Source organism: Punica granatum, chromosome 5, assembly GCF_007655135.1.
Source record: "Punica granatum isolate Tunisia-2019 chromosome 5, ASM765513v2, whole genome shotgun sequence".
In the NCBI taxonomy this organism is placed as follows: domain Eukaryota; kingdom Viridiplantae; phylum Streptophyta; class Magnoliopsida; order Myrtales; family Lythraceae; genus Punica; species Punica granatum.
In genome coordinates this window covers 27,217,093-27,242,404 of record NC_045131.1, presented here as the reverse complement: position 1 = coordinate 27,242,404, position 25,312 = coordinate 27,217,093, and the positions used below count along the sequence as shown (strand labels likewise).

Here is a 25,312-nt window from a genome sequence, read left to right as displayed (position 1 = left end):
CTATATTCCTTTAAAAAAGAAAAATTATCATTTCGCACATCCGTTCTGTGCACCAAATTAAACGTGTGAAATCCTAATATTCATGCATCAATTTTTACTCGTGAGACAAGAAGTATCATTAGTTTATTCACTAAATTCTCGCTCAAGCATTGTGAGATACGAAATACCTCCTGAAGATTTCAAACCCTCACACACATATATCTTTTAACTATAGAGATTAACTTCTGTAGACACAATGTGTACCACCAGTCGAGTATTCTTTGTTTAATTTCTTGTTTTTTTTTACAGTAAGAATGTTCAAATTTCGTTCGATTATTCTCACGATCTATGTGAACACCCTGTAAGTTTATAAGATAGGTTGCTCTAGCCACAAGTCATGCATGTGACCCAATAAGAAGTATTTCCTTGTATGATTTTTGGTGATCTAAACTTTGAACTTCCACAAGTAATTCACATTCTTTAATCACAAATATTGGGTTGATTTTCCACAAATAATTCACATTCTTTAATCACAAATTTTGGGTTGATTTCCATGTATTTGATTTGACTGATAGAATAATATTGGAAAAATAGTTTTGTCTTTTTAGTTTAATTTGAGAGAAAACATATGTGCAATATATTTTATAAAAAAAAGAACAAATAATTAGAGAGCAGGAGAGAAGGAAGAGTGCTTAAAGAAGAGAGGAGATAGTGTTGTTTTACGTGTCCCTAAATATTGTGTTTTTCTCTTTTATTGTTATCTAGCTAAGGTTAGTGGGCAGTTTGATCAATTTAAGCGAAAATTAGATTGCAATCAGATAACAAATTATTGCTCTATATAGTTGTATAAACTATAAAAGATAGATGACTCAGTATTTATGATTTGGAATTTTTCTAGAAATAAAATAGCTAATTATTTGAGAAATTACACCATATACATCAATTTTCAAAGATGATTCCACGATATTTTCTATCACGATTCATGGCAAACTTTTCCACGCAAAAAAAAAGTTGACCATTAATTAATCTTCTTTTGTTGTCTAAAATAATTCATGTTCGTTACAAATCAAGAACCATTGAAGATCTAAATGGCATAATTTCAACCTGATGAAAGGGAAAGAAAAACAAAAAGAAAACGACAGCGAAAGAATCTTTGTTATATTTAGTTTTAGAGTTGAATTTTGATTTTTATTGGGTGGTAACGATTGTGTTGTTGAATTATGAGAAAATGTGTAAAAATGTAATAAATAGTTGAGAGATAGTAATGATTGTGTTGTTGAATTTTGAAAAAAGTAATAAATAGTTAAGAAAAAGTAACAATTGTGTTGTTGAATTCAATATAAGTGGAGTTAAGTAGAGTAGAGTTAAAACAAAAGTTAAAATCGGTTTGTGAAACCAAATAAACCGAATTAAAATTCTTATTTTTTTGTTGAATTCTCTTAAAGTTCTAATGGGTTTACAAGGAGTTGGAGTAATGTCCAATCCACAAGTTTAAAATGACTAGATGCATAATCAACCGGTGGATGCGAAGTCAGATTGGGCACGTTAGTATAGGGTCAGAAACGTAGCTCTGATATCACCTTAAAGTTTTCCTGAACTTACAAGCGATTGAGTCAATACCTAACCCAAAAGTTTAAGCTAATAAGTCGTAATACCTAAACATCTTATAAACGCAAAATTTTCTACTTATTATTCCAATATGGAATCCAGGATACGTCGCAAAGACAAGACCACTCTTTTTTTCTTGATTTATCAACCATTTTGATGGATGGAGGAAAAAAAGTCTTATTTTAGGTTTTCTTTGTCTAGAAGGTGCACATTTTTTGGATTATTGTTAGAAGAAGCCCATTAAAAAAATGTTATTATCAATTAAATTAATAATAGAAAAAGGAAAATTATATCAAATATGATCATTTAAATTTTCTCAAAACAGAAGTTCTCATATCAAATACGATCATTAATCTTATTTTAGGTTTTATTTGTAAGAATATAAAATTTTGAGATGTGCAAAAACAAGATTAGGTAGGTAAACACCATTCCAATAATTGTAGCGGGAAACAAATTAGTGGGGTAGGGAATAGCGGTTCGTGCAACTCAGTGTAATTTGGTTTGGAATTTGAATTTCGGATGTAAAATATCAACTACTTTTTTTTCTTTAAAGTCAAAGAAACCAAATATGTTCCTACCGGGGACCCCAGGGGGGAGGGGGGCGAAGAAAAACAAGCATATATAGGTTGAATATGCCGAAATAATCTTACACAAGACCAAATATGTGATTAAGAATAGATACCTTTCTCGGACCTCTCTCCCTCTCTTAATTGCCATTGAATACATATCCCTCTTGTATTTTGATAGGTCAAGTCAAGGATGATCATTGTTTTCCAAATCTCTAAATAGAAAAATAAATAGAGCTCTTTTCTTTTGTATTTTTGTTTTCTGTCTTTTTGCTTCTTTTTTTTTTCCAATAGAAGATTTGTCTTTTTGCACTTAACCATTAATTCAATATGTCTTTCAGTATCCATCCATTAAAATTGTTCCATCATATACACACCCATCTTCTTCTTTTTGCCGGATACAACCCCTCTTCTTGATACAGGGGTTTGATTACCTCAATCAGCTAATCAATGGCTAATTTCCCCTAATTAATTCCATATATATATAAGTAAAATTGACTCATCCTATATAATAAATGCTCTCTCACTAATGAAACAAAATTGTTAAACTAATTTATGAAAAGATCAAAAAAGATGATGTAAAATAATTTACATATTTCATAAACTTATTATAGTACAAAAAATAAAATTATATATTTGAAATAAAGATGTCATATAACTTCATATTTAGAAAATGTATAATTAAATCTGTGTGAATATCTATTAAAAATATTATATACAATGAGTCCATAAACATACAATTCACGGTAATTGAGACCGTTAGTTGCAAATATTTATTGAACCATTCCAAATTGTTCTAATTTTGTTGATTGATTATCTTATGAAACTTCAAACTAATATTGAAAAAAAAAGTTATTGCTTAAAGATGTAAATATATTTTTTAAAAATCAGAATAATTATTATAAAAATTGATTGTGCATTAAAATGAACATATATATACAATGCAAATGATGTAAAAAGTATAAAAAAAAATTAATTGATCATATATAGATTCCAAAAAATTTATGATCCTATAAAAGGAAAATTTATGATATAGCAATATAAAACTTAAGCTCATAAATAAAATAAAGAAATTAAAGCTTAAATATAAGGATTTCCTATGTATAATGATTTAGGAAAAGGATGAAACAAATTTTTATTCTAATTGAAAAACTGAATATATTTGGCAAATCCATATTAATAATTAACATTAAAATATGATGCATATTAATTGAAATAAGTAGTTTAAAATTATTTTCTATAACAATTAACTTACTCTATTTTTTAACAAAAAATTATTGAAAATTATTTTTTGAAATCTAAATTAATAACTGAAAAATATTTATTTTATTTTATTATTATTATAAGAAAATTTGTGTTTCAAAATATATATAATTGTAGAGATGTATGTAATCGAATCCATTAATGCAATGCACATGACAAAAAAAAACTAATGTAAATTATTATTGTCTACATTTGACTTTATAATTAGTACACGAAATAAATAATATAATATAATATAATATAATAGTTCCAAGTAATTAGAAGCAAATTTCAGTCCAGGGAAGTCAAACATCATAGGTCCAGCATAGAGTCTTCCACAACCCTGATCAAATAGGATCAATCGAGTCATTTCCATTGGAAAATAGGCCCAAAGCACAAATATATAAGTTATATGAGATCTCAGTAATAAAATTGGACGTTTCAAAATTAATTCTTTTGTTGCTAATGGCTTGAGTTGTTTTGGCCCAGAAAATCTATGGCTTGATTAGTTGAGACAGATGAGACATTGTGCAAGAGGACAGACACAATAACGTGTTGATTCACTTGATAGAACAGGTCATGTCGTGGGATATATACATATAGATATATATATATTATGAGGAGTACTTGGAGTTATAATAACAACGTCAAAATTGTTCTCCATCTAGAAGACGATCAATTAGACATTTCATCAGACCTCGGACATAAATACGTCAAATAACGTTCTCAATTTGTTGAACCCAGACAATAAGGCCCCCGTTTGTTTTCCCGAAATTTGATTTTAACTTTAACTTTAACTTTAACTCAACACACTACACAACAAAAACACACGTTTCCCAAGTCAAATTTATAACTACATCTCATTTGTCTTTTTCCACAATCAAAATCAAAATCAAAATCAAAATCAAAGTAACTTTAACTCTGAATCCAAACGGCCCGTAAGTTTTGAAAAGCCAGAGAGAAAAGTAACTTTGAATCACAAACAACGTTTTCAGAATCGCGATTCTACCTAAAATCGCGATTCTACCTAAAATCGATCGATGGTCGTAGAATCGTGAATCATAAGATTCTATCTATAATTAAAAAAAGGAAAATTTACCTAAAATGACCCATGATTTACCCGTTTTGTCAAATCTATCATATGCTTTTTTTTGTCAAATCTATCACATGGTTTACTTTTTGCATCAAATCTATCTCGGCGTTATCTTTTTTGTCGACATCTAACGGCCATGCTGACGTGGCGCCCACGTGGCAAGTGTGACCTACTATCACTCCACGTGCCACGTCAGCACGGCCATTAGATGTCAACGGAAAAGATAACGCCGGGATAGATTTGATGCAAAAAATAAACCATGTGATAGATTTGACAAAAAAAACATATAATAGATTTGACAAAACAGATAAATCATAGACCATTTTAGGTAAAAACCCTTTAAAAAATAGCATATATAATATGTAGCATACTTTCCTGAGAAAAAAATCAATCATTGTTCATTCAAATAAAAACCACAAACTAACAAATCAACAATAAGTCATAAAATGATAAAAACACAAAATATAGTTACAAATTATCGAAATTCAAGTCCAAAATTCCAAATCATAACTCAAACTCCCGAAATAAAAAGTTAACAATATAACATAACTCATAACATAAAATGAACAAACATATCAAATCTCATCCAAATCTTCATCATCATCATACAAAATATCAAACTCATCTTCTTCAAGAAGCTTCAAGTCATCAATCATGCCATGCTCTTGTGTGTGCATATTCTCTGCATGTTCATCGCCAATTTGAATACCTCCACTTTCTTCATCACCATCATTCCCACGACCAAGAGAACGCAAGTTAAAATTATGGCTTAAAGTTGCGGTATTCTCTGTCTCATTTTCGACAATCCATTCATCAACAGAAGAAATGTCCTCCACTTGAAGATCAACTTGCTTCCTGATCTTCTTATCTTTCAACTTCAAATCGTACATCACAAATACTAAATCATTCATCTTCTTTTGATGCAACCGATTTTTTCTCTTTGTGTGTACCTAAGCAAAACAAAACAGTTGGTAGATATATTAAAATGAATTATGATAAGGTGACGGAATCCATATTCATAAAATATCATTTCAAAAGCACTCCAATTACGCTCATATCCCGAAGAGCTACAGGTCAAACTCGATATCCTTATACTAAATCTCTGCAACTATGGGTTATCGGCACCATATGATTCCCACCAATCTGCCGGTGTTTTCTTGAATCTCAGATTTTGCATATGAGAATCCAAAAAGCCCTCTTTCATGTTTGAATTCCTCTAGCTGCAAATCAACATTATCCCTCTCTTCATCATCTAGCATTCGATCCATAACCTTATATAATCCACGCATAACTTCTCTATCAACTCTAAATTCAGAAGAGAAATGCACATGGAGATTCAGGTAATAAGCAGCAGCATGTAGAGATCTAAGAAGTTGAACATCCTATCTCTCATCAATAACCTTCCAAATAGGATCATAGCTAAAAGCATGAAACAAGCCATTATTAGATACTTATAAATTTCAAAAATAATGATGAATAAGTAAGTAAAGACTAAGCATAAAGCAGCTTATAAATAATTTTACCTCTTCAGATCATCCTTGAAGTTTGTTTTGATCTTCTGCTTAACTTTCTCCATCTCACTATAAATAAAGCCCATCACCGGCTTTTCATCTGAATCCATCATGCGGAGGACCTTAATGAGAGGATATGCAGCCTTCAAACATGTATTAACATTACTCCAAAATCTATTATCCATAATAACACGTTCCGCATACTTTCCTCCTTCTAACTTCGCAAATCGACTCACTTTCCATTGCTTGGATGCAAACATAGTTCTTAGAGCATTTCTATTGTCGAAAAGGCATCCCAAAGTCATATAAGCAGTGGCAAAGCAAGTCACAGCTGGTCTAATCAAATCTTTGTCCTTGGTGAAATGCTTCATTATCGTGATAATGAGTGTTCTCGAGTAAATGAAGGTTGTAATCTTCCTACCATTCATTATCGTCAGCTCATGTACCTCAATCTTCTTCTCCAAATCTTCTAACATAAGATCTATGCAATGAGCTGCACAATGCGTCCAAAATAACTTCTTCCGCTTCTCCATTAACATCTCACCTGCCGCTTTGTAAGCGGCAGTATTATCCGTAACAATTTGAACTGCGTTCTCTTCCCCAACTTGCTCCACTATATCATCTATCATCTCAAATACTTTCACTACAGTCTTGGAGATGTCTGATGTGTCACTAGAGTCAAAAAAATTGTTCCCTTAGGGCTACTCACTAGTGTACGGACCCGAATGTGGACTCTCGTCGGGGCCCGCATCGGGCGTGACCTGAAATCGTGCGGCTTAGAAGTGTCCACCTTCCTGTGGGGACGCGTGACGGACACGCGTGAGAGAATGAGTCGCCACTTATCATTTTACGACCCGAAGGTCGAGGGCCGATAAGTTACCCGAGTTTAGGGGTATGGAACACATAGTTATTGTTAAGGCATTAATCTGTGCGAAACCGAAAAGTCCGAGTTCAGGGGTTCATGTTACGTGCGGGCTTATATCCCGCACGCCCTTTCGGTACTCTGATTTGCTAGGCTTGCATGTTTTATTATTTACCGTATGAATTAAGTTGTGCTCAGCTCGCACGTTTTGACACCGAAAATTCGGTGAATTAAACGATGTCGGTGGAGAAGCTAAGAAAGAAGTAAAAACCCGCGTGTCAGGGAATTTGTTTACAATCTTGCGTTACAGTTCATCGAACCATGGAGGTTAAATCCCTATGTGAACCGAAACCGCGAGATCTTGGATTTACTTGTGTTTGGGCAAGCATTAGACCCGAATCCAAATGAGTCATCGATACCCGAATCCATGCATGTTTTGTTTGGAAAAGACCTTTTCATGCGATACTGCAACAATAATGTAGATTGCAAATTACACAAAATCCGAGAACGAACTTAAAACAGGGAGAGGAAGCCTCGTGCAACCCGTACGAGTCTAAGAGACTCTTGACCATTTTTCCTTGGAGGAAACCGAGATGTCTCATGGCCCACATCAAGTTCCACGAGTTTTTCCCGTCTCGTTTCAAATCATTTCTCGCATGCTCAAACAACAAACACGATAAATGACACGATTAACAAAGCCGATATTGCCAAGAGTTTGGAAAACGCATTCAAGCATACAAACATGTACAAACACGTTATTTACGAAATCGATAAAACAATACCGGCTCCATGGATGCGGGAAAACATAAAAATTCGGGAAACAACTTAAATCGGGGCAAGGAAACCGGTCTTGACCCAAAAAGGTCAAGAATACCCTCGATTACCTATCCAAGAGGTTAATTTGAGAGGTATCTCGACTTCGATTTAAACATTTCCCGACATGCTAGCACGTATTACGATAATAAACATGCATGATATAATATTGAAATTGCATAAAAATTAAAAATTGCAAGTAAAACATGCATAAAATCAACTTATAACTCCGTAAACACCGAAAACGTAAAAGTCCTAGCTCCTGTAAGTCGGGAATGCTCATACCTAGTCCCGGGATGCGGGATGGGACTGTTAGAAGTCGGGTTGGACCGTTGGTAGCTCGGGTTTGGGCTGTTTTTCGTTGAATAGACCCGGACGGCAGCAACAGGCCCATCTGGAGCAATTTGACCCGACTGGGCACCCGGGACAAAACAGGCCGGTTTGGGCGGCTCGGGTGGCTTTTCGGAGAGTTCTCAACTGTTCCGGAAAGCTAAGAGGATGCTTAACGTCCCTGCGGTAGATTCGGGAGGAGGGCACGCGTGGATTCTCCGGAAATCGAAAGCAAAGTCAGGTCAGTAAAAAGAAAACAGACCCAACTGGGCCAGAACAGACCCGACTAGCACAAGTCGGGTCGGACGTCGCCACGAAGGCTCCCGATGGAATTTTGAGGCAAGGTCAGCGTTCCTGGGTAGCCAAGGGACCCCTCTAGGTGATCGTGGTGGTCGTTTTCTCCCAGAGTTATCGAGTCGACCCGTATAGTCCTGCAAAGATCACGGAAAACAGAGTGCGTCCTGGAAACTGGCCCGATTGGGCAGTTTTCGGGTCGGAATTCACCACGGTGGATCCCGATGGAATATTGATGCAAGGTCAGCGGCTCCCGACTCCTAACTCACCTCCGGAGGTGATGGTGGTGGTAGTTTGGTGAAAAGGGTCTCGGATGGACCCGATCTGCAAGAAAACTGCACAAACAGTCAGAAATTTCGACCCGACTGGGCAATCGGGCTGTTTCTTCGTGCTGGGCTAAAACCAACGGGTTTTTCTTGGATATCTTGACTCCTTGACACCCTAGGGTTGTGTAGGGAGGTGTTTGATGAGTTTTGACAACTCAAACCGACCCGGAAGGGCTTGGAACCTGGGTTGGAAGTTTTGACCCGAGAAGGACCAAAACGGGATCCGATTCTGTGGTTGCTTGTTCCGATGGGTTGGAGGCTCCAAAACTAAAATCTAAGTCCGGAAATGGATATAGTAGGTCGAAAACATGTGGGATATGAAGTTTGGTGAAGTTTGGATTTAAGCTGGGATGATTCCGACTTAAGTCTTGAGGGTTTTTGCTTGGTTTTTGCTGAGTTATGCTAGCTGCGGTTTTTGCTGAGCTTCATGGGAGTTTGAGAGCTTCTTGATGAGTGAGAAAGCTAGTGAGATGATGTGTGATGACTTGTGATTAAGTTAATGACATAAAAAGTATATATAGGCTATGCTTAATGACAATTAAGTGTGAAAAAGTACAATTAAAGAATGCTTAAGGGGAGGGGTGGTTGGCTTAAGGAAAAATCAACCCAATCCTCTTCCATTGCATTGATGAGGAAGGGATAAGAGCATTGATGGACATTTATGAAGATGAAGTATAAGAATGGAATGGTAGGCTTGATATTTCCATGGAAGGATAAGGCAAGTGGCAATGGAGAAGAAGACAATGGACATGGACGGCAATGGGCATAGGTGAGGCGGCAATGAGTTGGCCGTGGGTCCCACGGGTCGTGAGGTAGGTTCGGGCCAAAGTTCGGGTCTCGATTGATCGTGTGTTCGAGGTTCGTGGATCAAACGAACGTCGAATTATCATTGTGCGCGTGAAAGCGATTTAATCGAGCCCGAAATCCTCCATTTTTCCCAAAAGAAGATTTCTGTGATTTTTGGCTCGAAAGCCAGTTTTGCTCATTTAAGGCATTTAGAGCAAAGTTAGCCATTTTGAATGCGCATCTCGTGCCTGCATTCTGAATCAGTTGTTTTGACATGCATTGTCAATCAGACTGAATTATTGACCAATAAGTCGGTATTGTCAATGTGAAGCCGGAGACGTCCTAAGAGTCCGAAGCCGAATTTCTCAGAATGCTTTCTGAGTTGCTTGGTCGAGCCGGAGATCACTGTAATCTATGTTTGTTGAGAACTGGGCTCGAAGGACTGAAAAATTGCATCTGAAACCCTAAAACGGTGTTATGAGGGTCTAGATGGGTTGTCAAATTCGGTCTGAGGATTTCACGTTGAGCGATGAGATGAGTAGCACTGGGTTTGCCAACCATCCGGCGTCAAGTTTCCACGAAAAGGACCTTCGTTGATGAATTTCCGTTGAAAACGGACTTTTCTGCTCTTCGGAGGTCACTCGAGAAACTGAAAGAGATATTGCTATCTGATTTGCACAATTGCATATGTCCGTTGCAATTTTCTGGACAATGCATGGCTAGCTTGGTTTGCCGATGTTCTGTCATTTGGGAGTCATTAGAGAAGTCTATATGACTTCTGAAAGATAGTTTGAAGCAATGATCATGCTCTGCATAATTGTTACACATGACTGTATCTAACATCGAGTATTAACTTTTCTCAGGTGAACCGACATTTTTGGACTCCCACTAAAAAGTTGTCTGTATTCTGAAAGTTGCTCTGTATAGAACAGATGAACTCCGAAATACGTTCGAAGACACTTTTCATATGTTTGGGATCACAAGGGATTTTTGGAGTCCAATATTGGCTATTTTCTGATGGTCGAGCGAACCAGTAGAAAATAGCACTGTACGTGTTGTATTTTGAAAATGCCGGTTTAGATGTTGTTAAGGCTCTCTATTTGCTCCGTATGCCATTGGATGATTCTGTATGTTATTCTGTGATGTGCTTGAATCATCTGCCTATCTCTATTGAATTGAGAATTAATAGCAATTTGCTGCTCTGTTGAGCATTCTTCTGTATCGATGCTCAAGTCATAGCCTAGATCGCTGTTGAGTGGCATTGCCTGGACTGATGAACCAAAATGGGGTGTTGACAACTAGGAAATTGCATATGTATCTCTTCTTCTTATCAGTCCAACCATTTGACATTATAGAACACCACGACTTTCTCCACATAGCTTTATGCTCCTCAAGCAATGACATAGTATTATCAACCTCTTTTCTCAAATATTTATCACTAATCTCATGATAAGATGGCGGTTTCAATCCAATACCATGCTTCCCAATCAAATGACACATCTTCTCAAACTCAAGTTTCTTGACACAATTAAATGAAATTGCACTTGTATAGAAAAAACAAGCAATCTGCATGCAAACATCCTCTCTCAAATCTTTCATCATCATCTGATTAATTGTTGGTTGTTTTTGCTTGCTTTGAATGTTCAAATTTCTCTTCTTAAAGAAACTAGAAATTTCAGCTGTTTCATTTCCCTTTCTCTTTGTACCAACCCCTGCATCTTCATCATCATTATCAACATCTACAACATCATCACCTTCTAAGCCACAACTACTAGCTTGTTTTTGTTTCACTTAAAGATCCTCTAAACGCATATAAATAGTGCGCATATTATTCTTAACATCATCAGGAACAGCTGGACAAGGTATCACATTAATCTTGGTACATCCCAAGTGATGCTTCAACCTATAGGGACCTCCAGAAACTACCTTATCATAATATTTACATTTAATCTTCAGCCTTTCTCCTAGAACTTCATAACCGTGTGCCCATGCCAGATTATCTCTAACTCCAGTTGTATTTTTCCTAGATTTGACTATTGCCCCGGTATTACTAGCCGACGCACTCCTAGATCCACTTGCAGAAACCATCTATGTTCAACCCAAACTCAATAATCACTCACTCAACAAATTTAACAAAAACTCAATAAGAAATTACAGCACAATGCGGGAAAAAAAATTACCACAATTTCAGTACAATTACATCAACATTATTAGATACGACGCAATTTCATCAGCACAATTACATAGAACACAACAGTAATTTTCATCAACAGTTTAGCACAATTTTGGTCTTCCGAATTTGATACAAGTTCACTTGTTAAGTGTTACCAAATTGATTCATAAATCAATTTGGTCTTCCGACCAAGAAAGTGCAAGAATTCACACACTGTTTATTTAATTTTGCAAGAATAATGAGAGTTGGGCCACCTTGTCGAGGAGAATCTCATTGGTGTGAGGAGGCCGTAGATTGTCGGGTAGGTCGAGCCGTCGAGGAAGGTGATGTTGTTGGGCGGTGAATCGGTGACGGGGGTCGAAGCTCGGGCACTGGGCAGAGGCAGAGGCGCAGCCGCGCAGAGCAAGCAACTGCTGAAGCGGAAATCGAACTCGGAAGAGCCGGAACCACGGACTCACGGTCACGGAGCTTCAAGCTCGTCGGAGACTCGAAACTATGGACTCACTTGCAAAACAAGAAGAAAACAAAAAGAAATGGTGAATCGCGATAGGACAGATCATCGGAGACAGGAGAAATCGGAGACGGGGTTAGGTTTGCTTAGGGCACAGACATGTCGGGGAGAAAGGTAGTGTTGGAGAGTGGAGAAGAAAGGGAAAAGGAAGGGAAAAAAAAGTTGTCGGGTTCAGGCTTAGGCTTCGCCCGAATAAGGCTTTGGTTTCACCCGAATCAGGCCTGGGCATCGCCCGAGTTTGACCTGAATCCGGAATCGCAGAATCGGCCCGATTCCGCGATTCCACAATTCAACTCCCAATTCACATGCGATTCCAGAATTTCCGACTCAACCACTCGACTCGGAATCGTATGCCCCTCTTGGAATCGTAGAATCGTACGATTCTACAATTCGAATCACTATTTTGAAAACCATGGTCACATGTGAGGCGTCTTATGTCCGCGTCGAACTTATTTAAGATGAAACAAGCAAATTCGAGGTGTCTATGTCAATATCACACAAAAAGGATTACTTAATAATCATTTATCCAAAAGAAACTGGCCGCTTCTAACCTTGACAATATATATATTCTTACTGTATTTATACTCAAGAATATTGTTTAAGTTTGAAAAGGAAATTGTTAAATACTCATAACTATTAATAACCACATATCTTGATGATAATTCATAAATTATTTGCTTTTTTTTTAACATTACAGGTGATACAGGACAAGAGAGACTCTCCATTACAGGTGATACAAGAAATCTTTTCATTTGTCGAATTTGTGAGATGTGGTTCATTAGAATTGCACGAGCTATAGATGGACCCAGAGTATGCTACAAGGCTTGAAATTCCGCCTATTGGGACCAAATCAGTCAAACAAAAAGAGCGTAAGTTTACTTTTTTGCTTTTTTTTATATATGGAATGAAAGAGCGTAAGATTCAAGCTATATTTAGATAAGAGACTTGTGTCTATCAAAACCACACTATTAGTTATTGCGTAAATCCTAGTATCCAGAAGCTCAACTAGACCCCAACTAATTAAGTTAAGCCATATAAGCCCATTAAGGGGGAAAAACTTTCCCAACGTGAATTTTCTGCATTCACAAAGACTCAAACCTAAGATCTTGTTTAAGCAAAATAAGTGTCAAACCGCTTGAATCAATCGATATAATTGTGTTGATAATTTGACATATCGAGAAGATACATCCATCTTATGATATTCTTAGACATCGTCTTATTGGCGATGGTCTCGAGAGAATTGGCAATCATAGCGGATGGCCATCATTTCTTTTAGATAGCGGTTTACGAAACCGTAGCCTAAATACACTTGCCCTACAGTTTTTGAAAGCTGCAGCAACTTTCCGTCTAGCTAAAACCACTCTGTTGTAGTTTTAGTATCTCTCCGCATGTGTAATTTGTGATTTGTGAGGGTGCTCTGCTCAGATTTTGGGGTTTTACTTATCTTTGCTTTTTTTGTGATGTGTATGGCAATTTGGACAATTTTTTTTTTTTACATTGGATGTGATTATGCATCATGGTGGGAGGTTGTTAGGGACCCCATATTGAGATATGATGGTGGTGTTATTGAAGTGAAGAAAAATTGGAACGTTGATAAATTCACTGCATAAGGAGTTGAAAGGATGCTTGGGCAGAAATATCAAAGCAAACACACCGGTTGCTTTTTTAAAAATCCTATCTTTACTGATTTTAAGGTCGCTATTGAACCTCTAGATAATGATGATGATGCAACAATGTTGGTTTATATATTTACTGATATGGAAGAGCCCGTAAGAAAAAGGGCACTTTTACTTTGAGCTCCTGAAAGTAAATGTGCCAGAACAAGCTACTTCGGAGGAGGTTAAACAGCTTCAGAAAATGCAAGAAGCAGCTCATCATGAAGAGCAAGTTGCTACAGGGTTACAATTGAACCCTAGAGGTGGAATTCCATTCTGACTCCCTCTTGTGAGACCTACAATGAGGCCCTATCCATGTGGAATTGCATTTACACTCCCTCATATCATACCCGCAATGAGGACTTCTCGCACAGCCCCTGTCACAAGGGAAACCATTCAAGGTGTTGTGTTGGAACTACTCAATGGTTTGCAGCCTACATGAATCCCAGAGCACCAAGACCTCCTGCTGTGTAAGGAACTGAATGGAAGTTGCATGGTGGAACTTTTTATCAACGTGGGTTAGGTTTACGGGAGTCGGTGCTTGTTATCTTTAGAGAATGCATTGAGCGCAAGTCTTGTGAATGGAAAAAATTCACGATCGAGAGATGTTTTATCCCTTAATGTATCGACCTCACTCGATTCTAGATTAATAATATTTAATGGACTTCTGATATCAAGTGATACATGCTGAAAACAATATTTACATACTTAAATTCAATAAGTATCCAAAATATATTAAATAAAAAAAGTGGGATGGGTGGAGAGGGTGGGAAAACCCACCCTACTCGCCACCCATATACAACAATTTTAATTGTATTAAATGATATTATATATAAAAAATTTAGTGTATTTATATATACTCAAGAATATCGATTAGATTTGAATAGAAAATCGTTAAATACTCGTAACTATTAATAACCACATATCATAATGATAATAATTCATAAATTACTTGCTATTTTATTAACATATATTTGGGTGTTGTGGCAGCTCTATACAAGACAAGAGAGACTCTCCATTTCAGGTGATACAAGAAAACTTTTCATTTGTCGAATTTGTGATGACATGGTTCATTAGAACTGCACGAATTACGGATGGTCCAATGGAGCGTGCTAGAACGCTTGAAATTCCACCTATCGGACCAAATCATTCAAACGAAGAAAGTGTAAGTTTGTTTCTTTTTTTTTTAATGGAACGGAAAAGCGTTGGATCCAAGTTATATCTAGATAAGAGACTTGTGCCTATCAATATGTGTCGGTCGATTATTGTTTTTTGAAACATAAAATATCATGCATTTAGCATGACATTTACGGAAGATTAAAGAAAAAAATTACCTCTACATGAAATGAAAGGTTAATTGACATATTCTCCATTTTATGAAATGCAGTGTGAATAAATCAAGGTACGAGGAAATCAAAACATCATGATACCCACACTGTACCGTGTGATGTTTCTAATTGAAAACCATACCCGTTGCCATTCCTAATTGGACTATCTACTAGGCAATTGTAAAAAAAGAAAAAAAAATCCAAATTCAAAAATAATGGTGCAAACAACAACATAGGTCCAAAGACGGGGAAATAGGGCTGGTCTGAGCCATCATTAGGTCGAACAAGCTGATCCATACTTGATGAAAACAATGATCTGTGCCATGTAGCCCAAATGAAGAAGCGCAGCCTGTTGAGAATTCTGATGGTAATTAAGCAAAAATCAAGAATTGCAATAAATAAGAGGTCGTTGCATAAGAAATATACAGTTCTAATTATCTTTGAAAGTTGTTAGATTTTAATTAATTAAGATTGAAATATTAGTTTCAATGTGATCTAGGGACTTAGGCCATTAAATTCAGTCCACAATTATTGGTAGTGACCTTCCAAGTAATGAAAAGAGTTAAATACACTTTGTCGCCTAAGGTGAACTTGGATTTGCCTCTCAGCTTAAAATTTTCACAAAGTATCCTCCGACCTTACCTTGAAATAAACAAGGTGTCCTCTTAAAAGTGGCATACGCCACTCGCATGCCAATCAATGAAGGGTAAAAATATCACACTTTTATTATCCTAATAATATCTGGAAGGGCACCCAAAGTTCCTTGGGTACAACCAATCGGCTCCTTGACAGGTCTTTTAAGTTCAACATTGTAACTATTGCTTGGGAGATCGTCATCTGTAGCACTGTCTGGAGCTCAAATATAGTGAGGGGGAAGCCTTCCATTTACTGAGTCCACAGTGCCCTCAAGGTTTATTAACCATGCTCTACTGAGTCTACAGTGTTGTCCGGGGGGGAAGAAAAAATTGGAGAGTAGTTTCATGCCCTAATTATTATTTTTTCTTATTTCAGATATTTTGATAATTAAAGTGTGACTTTTTTACCGTTTATCAATTGATATGTGAGTGGCATGTGCCCCTTTTGACAGGAATTTGGTTGAGGGTTATATTAAGGTAAGGTCAGGGGTCTTTCGCAAAAATTCGAAGGTGAGATGGTAAACCCAAACTCACTTCATAGGTGAGAGGGTAAACTGCACTTAACTCTAATGAAAAATATATTATCTGATTTTGGATGAATTTTCCTCTTTTTTCTTTACCTTTTGGTGCTCCAAAAGTGATTAAACCCTTGATCTTTATTTCTTGAGTCATATTCCCAGTGGTGATTAGTTTTATCTTTGATCGAATTCTAGTATAGTGATAAGTTCCAATCGGAGATTCGATTGCACCTCTGAGAATCCATCTTAGCAGTGCTTCAAGATCTTCTTCCAACATCAAATTTACCCTAAAAAATTTCGAGTTTTCTTGTAATGTAACTTGCATTCAAAATTATTTGTGCTTTTGTTAGTTGTGCACCCTTGATACGCACGAGACATTAAATAATTTTATGAATTATAATAGGGAAAATAACACCACACAATATGGAATTCTACCGATTTTCATACTGTAGCTCAAATTCAAACAATTTCACGATATAGCACGAAAAAAAAATTCACTGCACAGCACGCCCTTGGCATTCCATCAAAAGATGTACGAAATGCTGGCATGACGACTTTTCAGGGGTAATTTTGTAAAGATGAAAACTTGAGGAACTTAAAATCAATTAATAAAATTAAAAGAAAATAAAAAAAGGAGGAAGAGGGGAGGTAGGGGTGCTGTCGGGACAACCCCGCTGGTACCTGGATCAAAGTCACAGCTCTGTGCATTCACCCCTTCCTCTGATCTCGACCTGAACGCTTCCCCACTTTTTTTTCCTTTTAATTTTTTGTAATTTTACTTAATTGGTTCTAAGTCCCTCAAGCTTTCATATCTACAAAATTATCTTAAAAATTTGCAACGTCAGCATTCTGTCCATTTTTTAACAAAATACTGACGGCGTGTTGCGCGGTGAAAAAACATTTCTTGTAGTATGGTGAAATTATTTGAATTTGTGCTGAAGTGAGAAAATAGGTAAAATTTTGTATTGTGTAGTGTTATATTTCCATTATAATATACATAGTAAATTAAAATTGCTAATTGTTTTAACTTTAGTGACTTTAATTAATTAGACGTAACTAGATGTAGGGCCCCGTGAGCAAGCTAGTATTAAAAATATGGTTGACCGCTTGTGGCATACGCTTATAGATGATATTAAAACATTTACGACTAATAAAGATTCGTCCATGATTGCATTAACAGAGTTCATCTCTTAGCTATGATTTATTTCTTATTAATCCTATTTCAATTAAAGTTCTTAATTTTGGTTCTCAAATGGGTTGATGATGTGTTATAAAATAGTTAACTGAATATTTTTATGCTTTCAAAAAAATTAGATTTTCATAGTTCATAGGATATGAAAGTCTATACTTTGTTCATGTGAATTTGCTAAGAACATGTATAAACATATTATTAGTTTTAAAATTTTTTATTGTTAAGACTATATCTGATGACTTTTCATCTTTCTTAATGAAGAATTTTTAGAGTTTCATGATGATGATGATGTGACTTAATAATACTATGCCATTTTTCACATTTTGATTGGAGAGAAATTGAGAGCCACTCAACCATGAGTTAGTTATGTCCTACATGGCATTGTCCAGCACTTTGTTCCGGCTTTTATAATTATATATAGATGAGTCATGGATAATATTGAAAAGTAAAAGTGAAACGAAATTTTGATTTTATATATTGGTACATAGAAGTATATTATATACATATATATCTTACCAAGCTCCAACGACAAACCTTGGATATATTTATTACTGCATTTGGTTTTAAAGTATAATTTTAAAATTAGATTTTGATTTTGAAAAAAAAGTGGTATAAATGGAGCTCACCCTTTGACTTTATATGAGTTATTTTATTTTGTTGTGAAAAAAAATGGTATAAATGGAGCACACTCTTTTACTTTGTATGTGTTATTTTATTTTGTTGTTGGTAGAATTAGGTTAAAATTGTGATTTTAAAATCACATTTGCAAACCAAACAAGCCAGTATCCATCTTATCTAAATCTCATCTTAGATCATGTCCCGACAATAACCAAACACTGCATTAACCTCACTCTCGTAGCAATCCCTTTGAAAAAAAATCAGAACATGTGAGGGAATCTTCTTTTCATTAAAATGTCCAGTTTATATCACATCATCATGTATATAAGAAGAATTAGATTGGGAAACCCAGTGGCAAAAAGAATGAGATTCATTAGCTCGTTATTTAGTCCGAATCGGTGAAAAGACAGAATCTATAAATTTTATTCAACAGGCTCTTCCCTAGGAAGACCTTATGAGAATTTAGAAATCTGATCCTTTGATAGAGAAAAAGATCCATAATGGAATGATTTTAAATATCGATTCATTAGTAAAAAAACTTTCTCTCACTTTTGAATTGTTGAAGCAAGAAGTAATTCCTAATGATAGATAAAGGGGATGTAGTGTGATGGCATATACATTCATTGATAATCAAAAAGTTTCAAGTTTTATTCCTTATGGAATTACGCGTTTTCCTTTATTAGTTAGGTTTTCTTTTAATTTGTTGTACTAAATCTGAATATCTCTTTTGTAATTGAAAAGTAGTTCATGAGGATAAATCGAATATAGAATAACAAATATCGAAAGCGTTTACGACTTGGGGTATCCTGGATTAGATGTAAATCAATTTATCAAATGTGTCCAAGAATCACGATGGGGCCACTTACAATTGTTTGATTCCAACTTTCTAATCATGGGCAGTACAAAAAAATCTCAATTGCTGGGGTCATTATTCCACCAAGTTAGTAAAGCCCTTTCAACTACTTTTTTCAAGCAACAATTAAAGATAAATTCGAGGATTCCTTATGCTAGAAGGAAATAAACATAAAGAAATGTTTACGGCCTCCAAGTCCTGCTTATGCCAATAAAAGAGTTCCATCAATCTTTTTTATTTCAATTATAAAAAAGTTTTATGAACCTAATTAATATATTAAAATAAAATTTTTAATAACTAATAAATGAGGCTTTACATCCCCTTTCTCAATCCCATGAACGTCTTATATTTAACCCAAAAATTTACTTGAACGCAAAGGATGGCGATTGCTGAGTCCTCTGTAGGGCATGGTGAAGGTATAACAATGAAAGGACAGGAGTAGGACTGGAATTATGAGTGTGTTAAACTGACTACACACTTTGTTATATAGAATGAAGAGTGATTATTTAGTCTGAATAGGGAACTGGAAAGCATTAAAGCCAGTCATGTGCATATATATGTTCTATGCCTGACTCGAATATTTAATTTACCTGACTTAGTAGTCCAAAACAGAAATTTGTGAATTACTATTCCTGAGTCCCGAGCGTTTGCGCGGGTACTGTAGCTCAAATTTTTAATTGAAAGAGAGACATAATTGAGACTCATGGGTTTGGATATCAAGAAATTTAACATCTCTGCCTCTTTATTTTCATCGAAAAGTCAATTTTCTTAAATCGTTTGTGAAGAAAGGGAGACAACTTTTAAGATAACTAGATGAAAGGACCCGCGTATGTGCGGGCTATACATAATTAAAAATATTTTTAAATTGGTAATTAGTTAGACATATTATAAAATATGAATTTACATACGAATATATTTTTCTTTAAATTATTGTATTGTCATCGTGGATAAGCCATCTCTTTCCAAGACAATTGAAATGTATCTATTTTATATATTATAAGATGTTAAGACGTTAAAAAAATATCTAGGTCACCCAAATATATTCTCTTACATACCCAAAGCCACCCAAGTTATCGTTTCCTTCTTCTTTTTTCTCAGTAATCTGTTTCCTCCTCTTAAGATAGTTTTTATTTTTATTTCGTTTTGGTATCGTTCTTGTATGAATCTTAGGATAATTTGTATGTTCCATACAAATGTACACACATATATATATATATATGTTCATGAGAGAGTTATGACCTTTCATTAGTTTAGATCCTTTCGACTTTCATAAGTAATGTGGCAAGATAACATTACCACATTTGGCACATTTTTATTCGTGATGACTCTCACAAAATCACTCAATTATATACTCATTATTTCCTATGTGGCACATTCATATGCTTTGCTCCTCCTTTTATAATTTTATATAGATGTATGCACATACTAATTAAGAACAAAATTAGAAAATTATTTGTGCAGAAATATCTTAGAAAATATTTGATGCATCAGATGAAAAACGCTTCCTCATTGATCGAACATGAGGTTTTTGTGGGAGTACACTGAATTGCGTAATATTTAGATAGATAGATAGATAGATAGACAGACATAGATTAGATGCAAGTCTTATTAATTCTCTGTATATGCTGCCTTACTTGGGAAATTTACCTGAAATTCTTGCTCCGAGTCAGATGAATTTTTATTTCATTGTATTAGGTCCACGTGCCTCTCTATACAACCAAAAGCTTCGAAGTCAGATGAATAATATTTGTTAATCAAGTACGTCAGTAGCTTAACCAATGTTTTTGTTTTCTTATATAAGTAAACTATATTCTTTAAAAAAAATCGTACGGTGCCTTTGTTGGTTGTCATCGTGTTCGATGTACCTGAGGTGTTCAGTATAGGTTTTCTTTTTCAAAAAAAAAAACCAAAATTTGCTTGAATTCTTAAGCTTTGCCTAAATTTCCTTTTGAAAAAAAACATAGTTTTGTTTTGTGTCAAAAATGCCCGCCGTCCAACGTGAATAATATTGTCCGTCCACTTATTGACGCGAACTTAACGGATGTAAATTTGGACTCACACCGGCACAGGCGGCACCACTCTTCACGCCCCACTTCATAAATATTTCAAAAAAATTACAAAAATTTAAAAATACTAAAAGTTACAGAAAAATTAAAAAAATATAGAAAATTCAAGAAAAAGTTCAAAAATTTTGGAAACAAATTGAAAATTTTTAAAATTAATGAAAATGCAGAAAAACATAAAGAAAATTCAGAAAATATTATGTGAAATTCAAAATACAAAAAAATTTAGAAAAATTTAGACAAAACGGAAAACATATAGAAAATATTTTAAAAATTAATTAGAATTCATAAAAATTTTAAAACAAAATTATAACTAAAGTTCAGAAAAGTACAAAATTTTCAAAAAAAACAGAAAATTAACAACTTAAAGAGAGTTCAGAGAAATTTGGAAACAAATAGTAAAAATTAAAATAAAGTTCAGTAAAATTTAAAAAATAATTAACTAAAATTCAGAAAGAAAATCGAAAAAAATTAAATTAAATAAATTTACAAGAAATTATCAGTATTTTTTTTAATGTTTTAAAATTTTCTAAATTCTGTTTTTGTTTCAATTTTTCTCAAATTTTTAATGAGATGAAGTGTGACAAGTGGTGGCACGTGTGCAGCTCTGAGTCCGCATTGTTGTCCATTAACTCCAGTTAAGCAAATGGATGAAAAATGTCAATGGAGTTGGATAGCAAATCATTTCTTAGACGAAATGAAAACTAGTGATAGTTTACGAAAAAATTTAAGTTAAAATTGAGAATTTGAACAAAATTTAGATTTTTTTAATGTAATTTGACCTTTAATAAAGGTTAAGATTAATTATTTTAAGTTTGGATATAATGGAATAAAGTCATCCAATATCATTATCGATCATAAAAGAAGATTTTATAGGAAAGTCTCACGTGATGCGCTAATTGAAAATTTAATATGCATAAACCAAGAATGGTTGAAATATTGATATCTCTTTATATGTTTGAACTATGTATTAAATCTTAAATACTTCTTGTCCAGTTAAAAGCATTAAATATTGTTGATCTGATATGTAGAACGAATTAAGTTTTTCAAAACACATCTTTCCACAAAGCCTTAATCTATATGACAACTGTAAATAGGTGAAAACAAGTATTAGATTACAACACTAAAGATTATTATGATGCTTAATTGGGCAATCACAAATAAATTCGAATTAAAAATTCAACCATGAGCATCATATATAGCAGTTAGATAAAAGAGGGGGTATTTACCTAAAATGACCCATGGTTTGCCCGTTTTGTCAAATCTATCATATGCCCTTTTTTTGTCAAATCTATCACATGGTTTACTTTTTGTATCAAATCTATCTCGGCGTTATCTTTTCTGTCGACATCTAACGGCCGTGCTGACGTGGCGCCTACGTGGCAAGTGTGGCCCACTATCTCTCCACGTGCGACGTCAGCACGGCCGTTAGATGTCGACGGAAAAGATAACGCCGGGATAGATTTGATACAAAAAGTAAACCATGAGATAGATTTGACAAAAAAAAGCATAGGATAGATTTGACAAAACGGACAAACCATGGGTCATTTTAAGTAAAAACCCCATAAAAGAGAGATAACATATTAAATATATTTTTCGAGGGAAAAAAGGGAACATATTAAACATATTTAGCCCCTTATCCTGAAAATTTTTTGGGCAATCCTACGTCTGCATGTGATGTGCAAAGCACCAATTAGAATGCAGAAAACTCATAAATGAGATTTTTTTTTGGTAAACAAATGGGATTTGTTTTTTAGAATCATAAATGGAATGTTAATCACATGAACAATTACCATAATTAATACCAATGGTAAGAATCATATTGATTATTTTTTGTCACATCATTTTAAGATAGTATTTCCTTTTTAATATATTTATCTTCACAACACATAAAAAACAACAATTTTTATTTGGATGCGCTAAGAGTATCTAACAAATTACCATTACCAATGTTAAGTAAAACAACTCCTCTCTCCATTCAAACAAACGAAACCAGAACAACAAAGATAACAACAAGAAGTTGCTAACAACACCATTAAAATATGTAAAACAACAAGAATCAAGTTTAGATCCAACTAGAGGCGACCTCGCGGTGTGCCACAGGCTGTGAATTTTTTTTTTTCAATTTTTGATTCATCATAATGATTTACGTAATAATTAATATAGTATATAACTGAAACTAAAAATAAATCTACTTATTTGTAAAAATTATGAATTCTTTATTAATAGTAAATAATATATTTTTTTTAGAAAGATGGCATCATATTATCAGAAATGATATCATTTTTTCATTTTATATCATGGAGTGTGTTTTGAATGTGTTAAACGGGTCGACTCTTGAATGTAAAGTTTATAGTTTTACTCTTAAAAAGATATGTACAAATAAGATTTGAAAATAATATTAAGTAAATGAAGACATGATGGACTTTAAGAAAATGAAAATGTTTGCATTTTGTGAAAATAAATTAACAACGAAATTAATTTTCATCGTTGGATCTTCTCATATGGATAAAGGGAGAAAAAGTATCACTTGTAATTGAAAAGGAAGAAAAAATATCACCTGTAATTCAAAAAGTATGTGTCTAATTAATATAATTTTTCAAGAAAGATGCAATATAGATTAATAAAGTCTTTGTTTGTGAATGAATATTCATAGAAAAAAAGTATAGGATACATGTCTAAGTCTTCATAAAAAGTTAAAATAGATAGAGAAAATAAAATAAAATGCATGGTGTCAAATCTTATAGTAATCGAAACAAACGAGAAAAACTTGTACACCATATGAGCATAAAATATGACATTATACTTTTTAAGTAATAACTTGTCAACTATAATGATGGGTCATTTGATCCAGTGAATCATTTAGGTTACACCACTAAAAATATTAGACAAAAAAGGGAGAGGGAAAGATTTTGCACTTACAAATTAAAATTTGAAAAAGAATATTATGTACATCTTAATTTTAATATCTCGTACCTCTAATACAAAATTTCTTCTAATTTTTCTAAATAAAAGTTAGAGTAAAAGTATTTTTTGGAAATAGTTCGATTTGGCATAACCCGTCGACCTCATTACGTGGTATCTTATTCAGGTTTGATTTGAAAATACTAAAAAAGGCTTAATTTTTTGACCTAACGATCAAATCATTTGGCGCAATGCGTACACCGAATTCCGTAGAATTTTATTAGTGTCGGATATGAAATCATTAAAAATGTGTAATGCGTCGACCTTACAATTAGATCTTTCGGCGTAATACATCAATCACATTACGAGGCATATTTTTCATATCAAATTTGAAAACACAAAAGAAAAGGGGCAAATTTTTTAAAAAAAACTACAAAAATTAAATAAAAAACGGAAACGATGGGCGAGAGCATAAGCCACTTCCCCCAACCAACCTACGGACTTGCTATAATTGTTTACCATAATATAATAAAAATAATGTTTACTATAATAATATATATAATATAATGTTTACTATAATATAATGTTCGGAATATAGGAATATAAAAAGTTGCTCCATCCCTAGATTCTTTTCTCCCTTTATAGCCAACATCGCCATTAAATTTTCCTTGCCTTGCAAATCGACTTTATAGTGTTGTGGCGTACGCTCTCGCTTATTGACCTAGAGATCGCAGGTTCGATATCTAATAAAACTACTCGTATCTCTTTATTTATTATTTAGAATTTTTCATTCATTATTGTAATAGAGTTTAGGCCCTATTTGTAATAAAAAAATTTGACTTTCCAGACTAACTTTCTCTTTTTGTCAGTATATTCCATGAAGTAATAATAAAAATATTAGGAAAGCAAAAGCATATTCAACCTTAAGAAGACTAACAAATGTTTGTCTTTGACATTATGATTTATATAAAAATTTCATATTCGAGACTACAAGGAGGATAGCTAACCACTAGCGTCTTTAGCTAGATTTGTCCTTTACTTACATGCTCCGGATCAGCTCACACATTGAACTTGAAACTATTATCTTAGCGATGGTTTCAATGCCATTAGTAGGATGTCTTCCAAGGAATAATAAGTGCATCATGAAGTGCTTCATTTTTATGGATTCTGTGTCATTTGTCAACCTTTACTCCTTTCCAACTAAGCTCTGAATCGAAAATGAGAGATTCAATCGAGTGATAATATGAACCATAAAATAAAAGTTCATTTTCTAATGCTGAGAATAAAAATGAATATATCTTAAGAGTGCTGACATCAACTTTCATAATATAAATGGATAACCATTTATAATCCTATCTTTTAATTGCTAAACATGAGTTGTTCTAATTCCTCCATATAGCTTTCATCTATAATCCTCCATAACCCACTGTCTAAACAAGACGTTAAGGAGTA

At 34.3% G+C, this 25,312-nt stretch overlaps 1 protein-coding gene across 1 annotated transcript; it reads right to left on the bottom strand.

Moving 5' to 3' along the window:
- Nucleotides 1–5,063: 5,063 nt before the first annotated feature.
- LOC116209111 lies at nt 5,064–6,628 on the bottom strand. The gene is made up of 4 exons (XM_031542669.1): nt 6,236–6,628; nt 6,012–6,142; nt 5,628–5,853; nt 5,064–5,363 (listed from the first exon to the last, which is right to left on the bottom strand). Exons 1-4 carry the CDS (start codon nt 6,626–6,628, stop codon nt 5,064–5,066), a joined length of 1,050 nt encoding a protein of 349 aa, XP_031398529.1.
- Nucleotides 6,629–25,312: the final 18,684 nt, after the last annotated feature.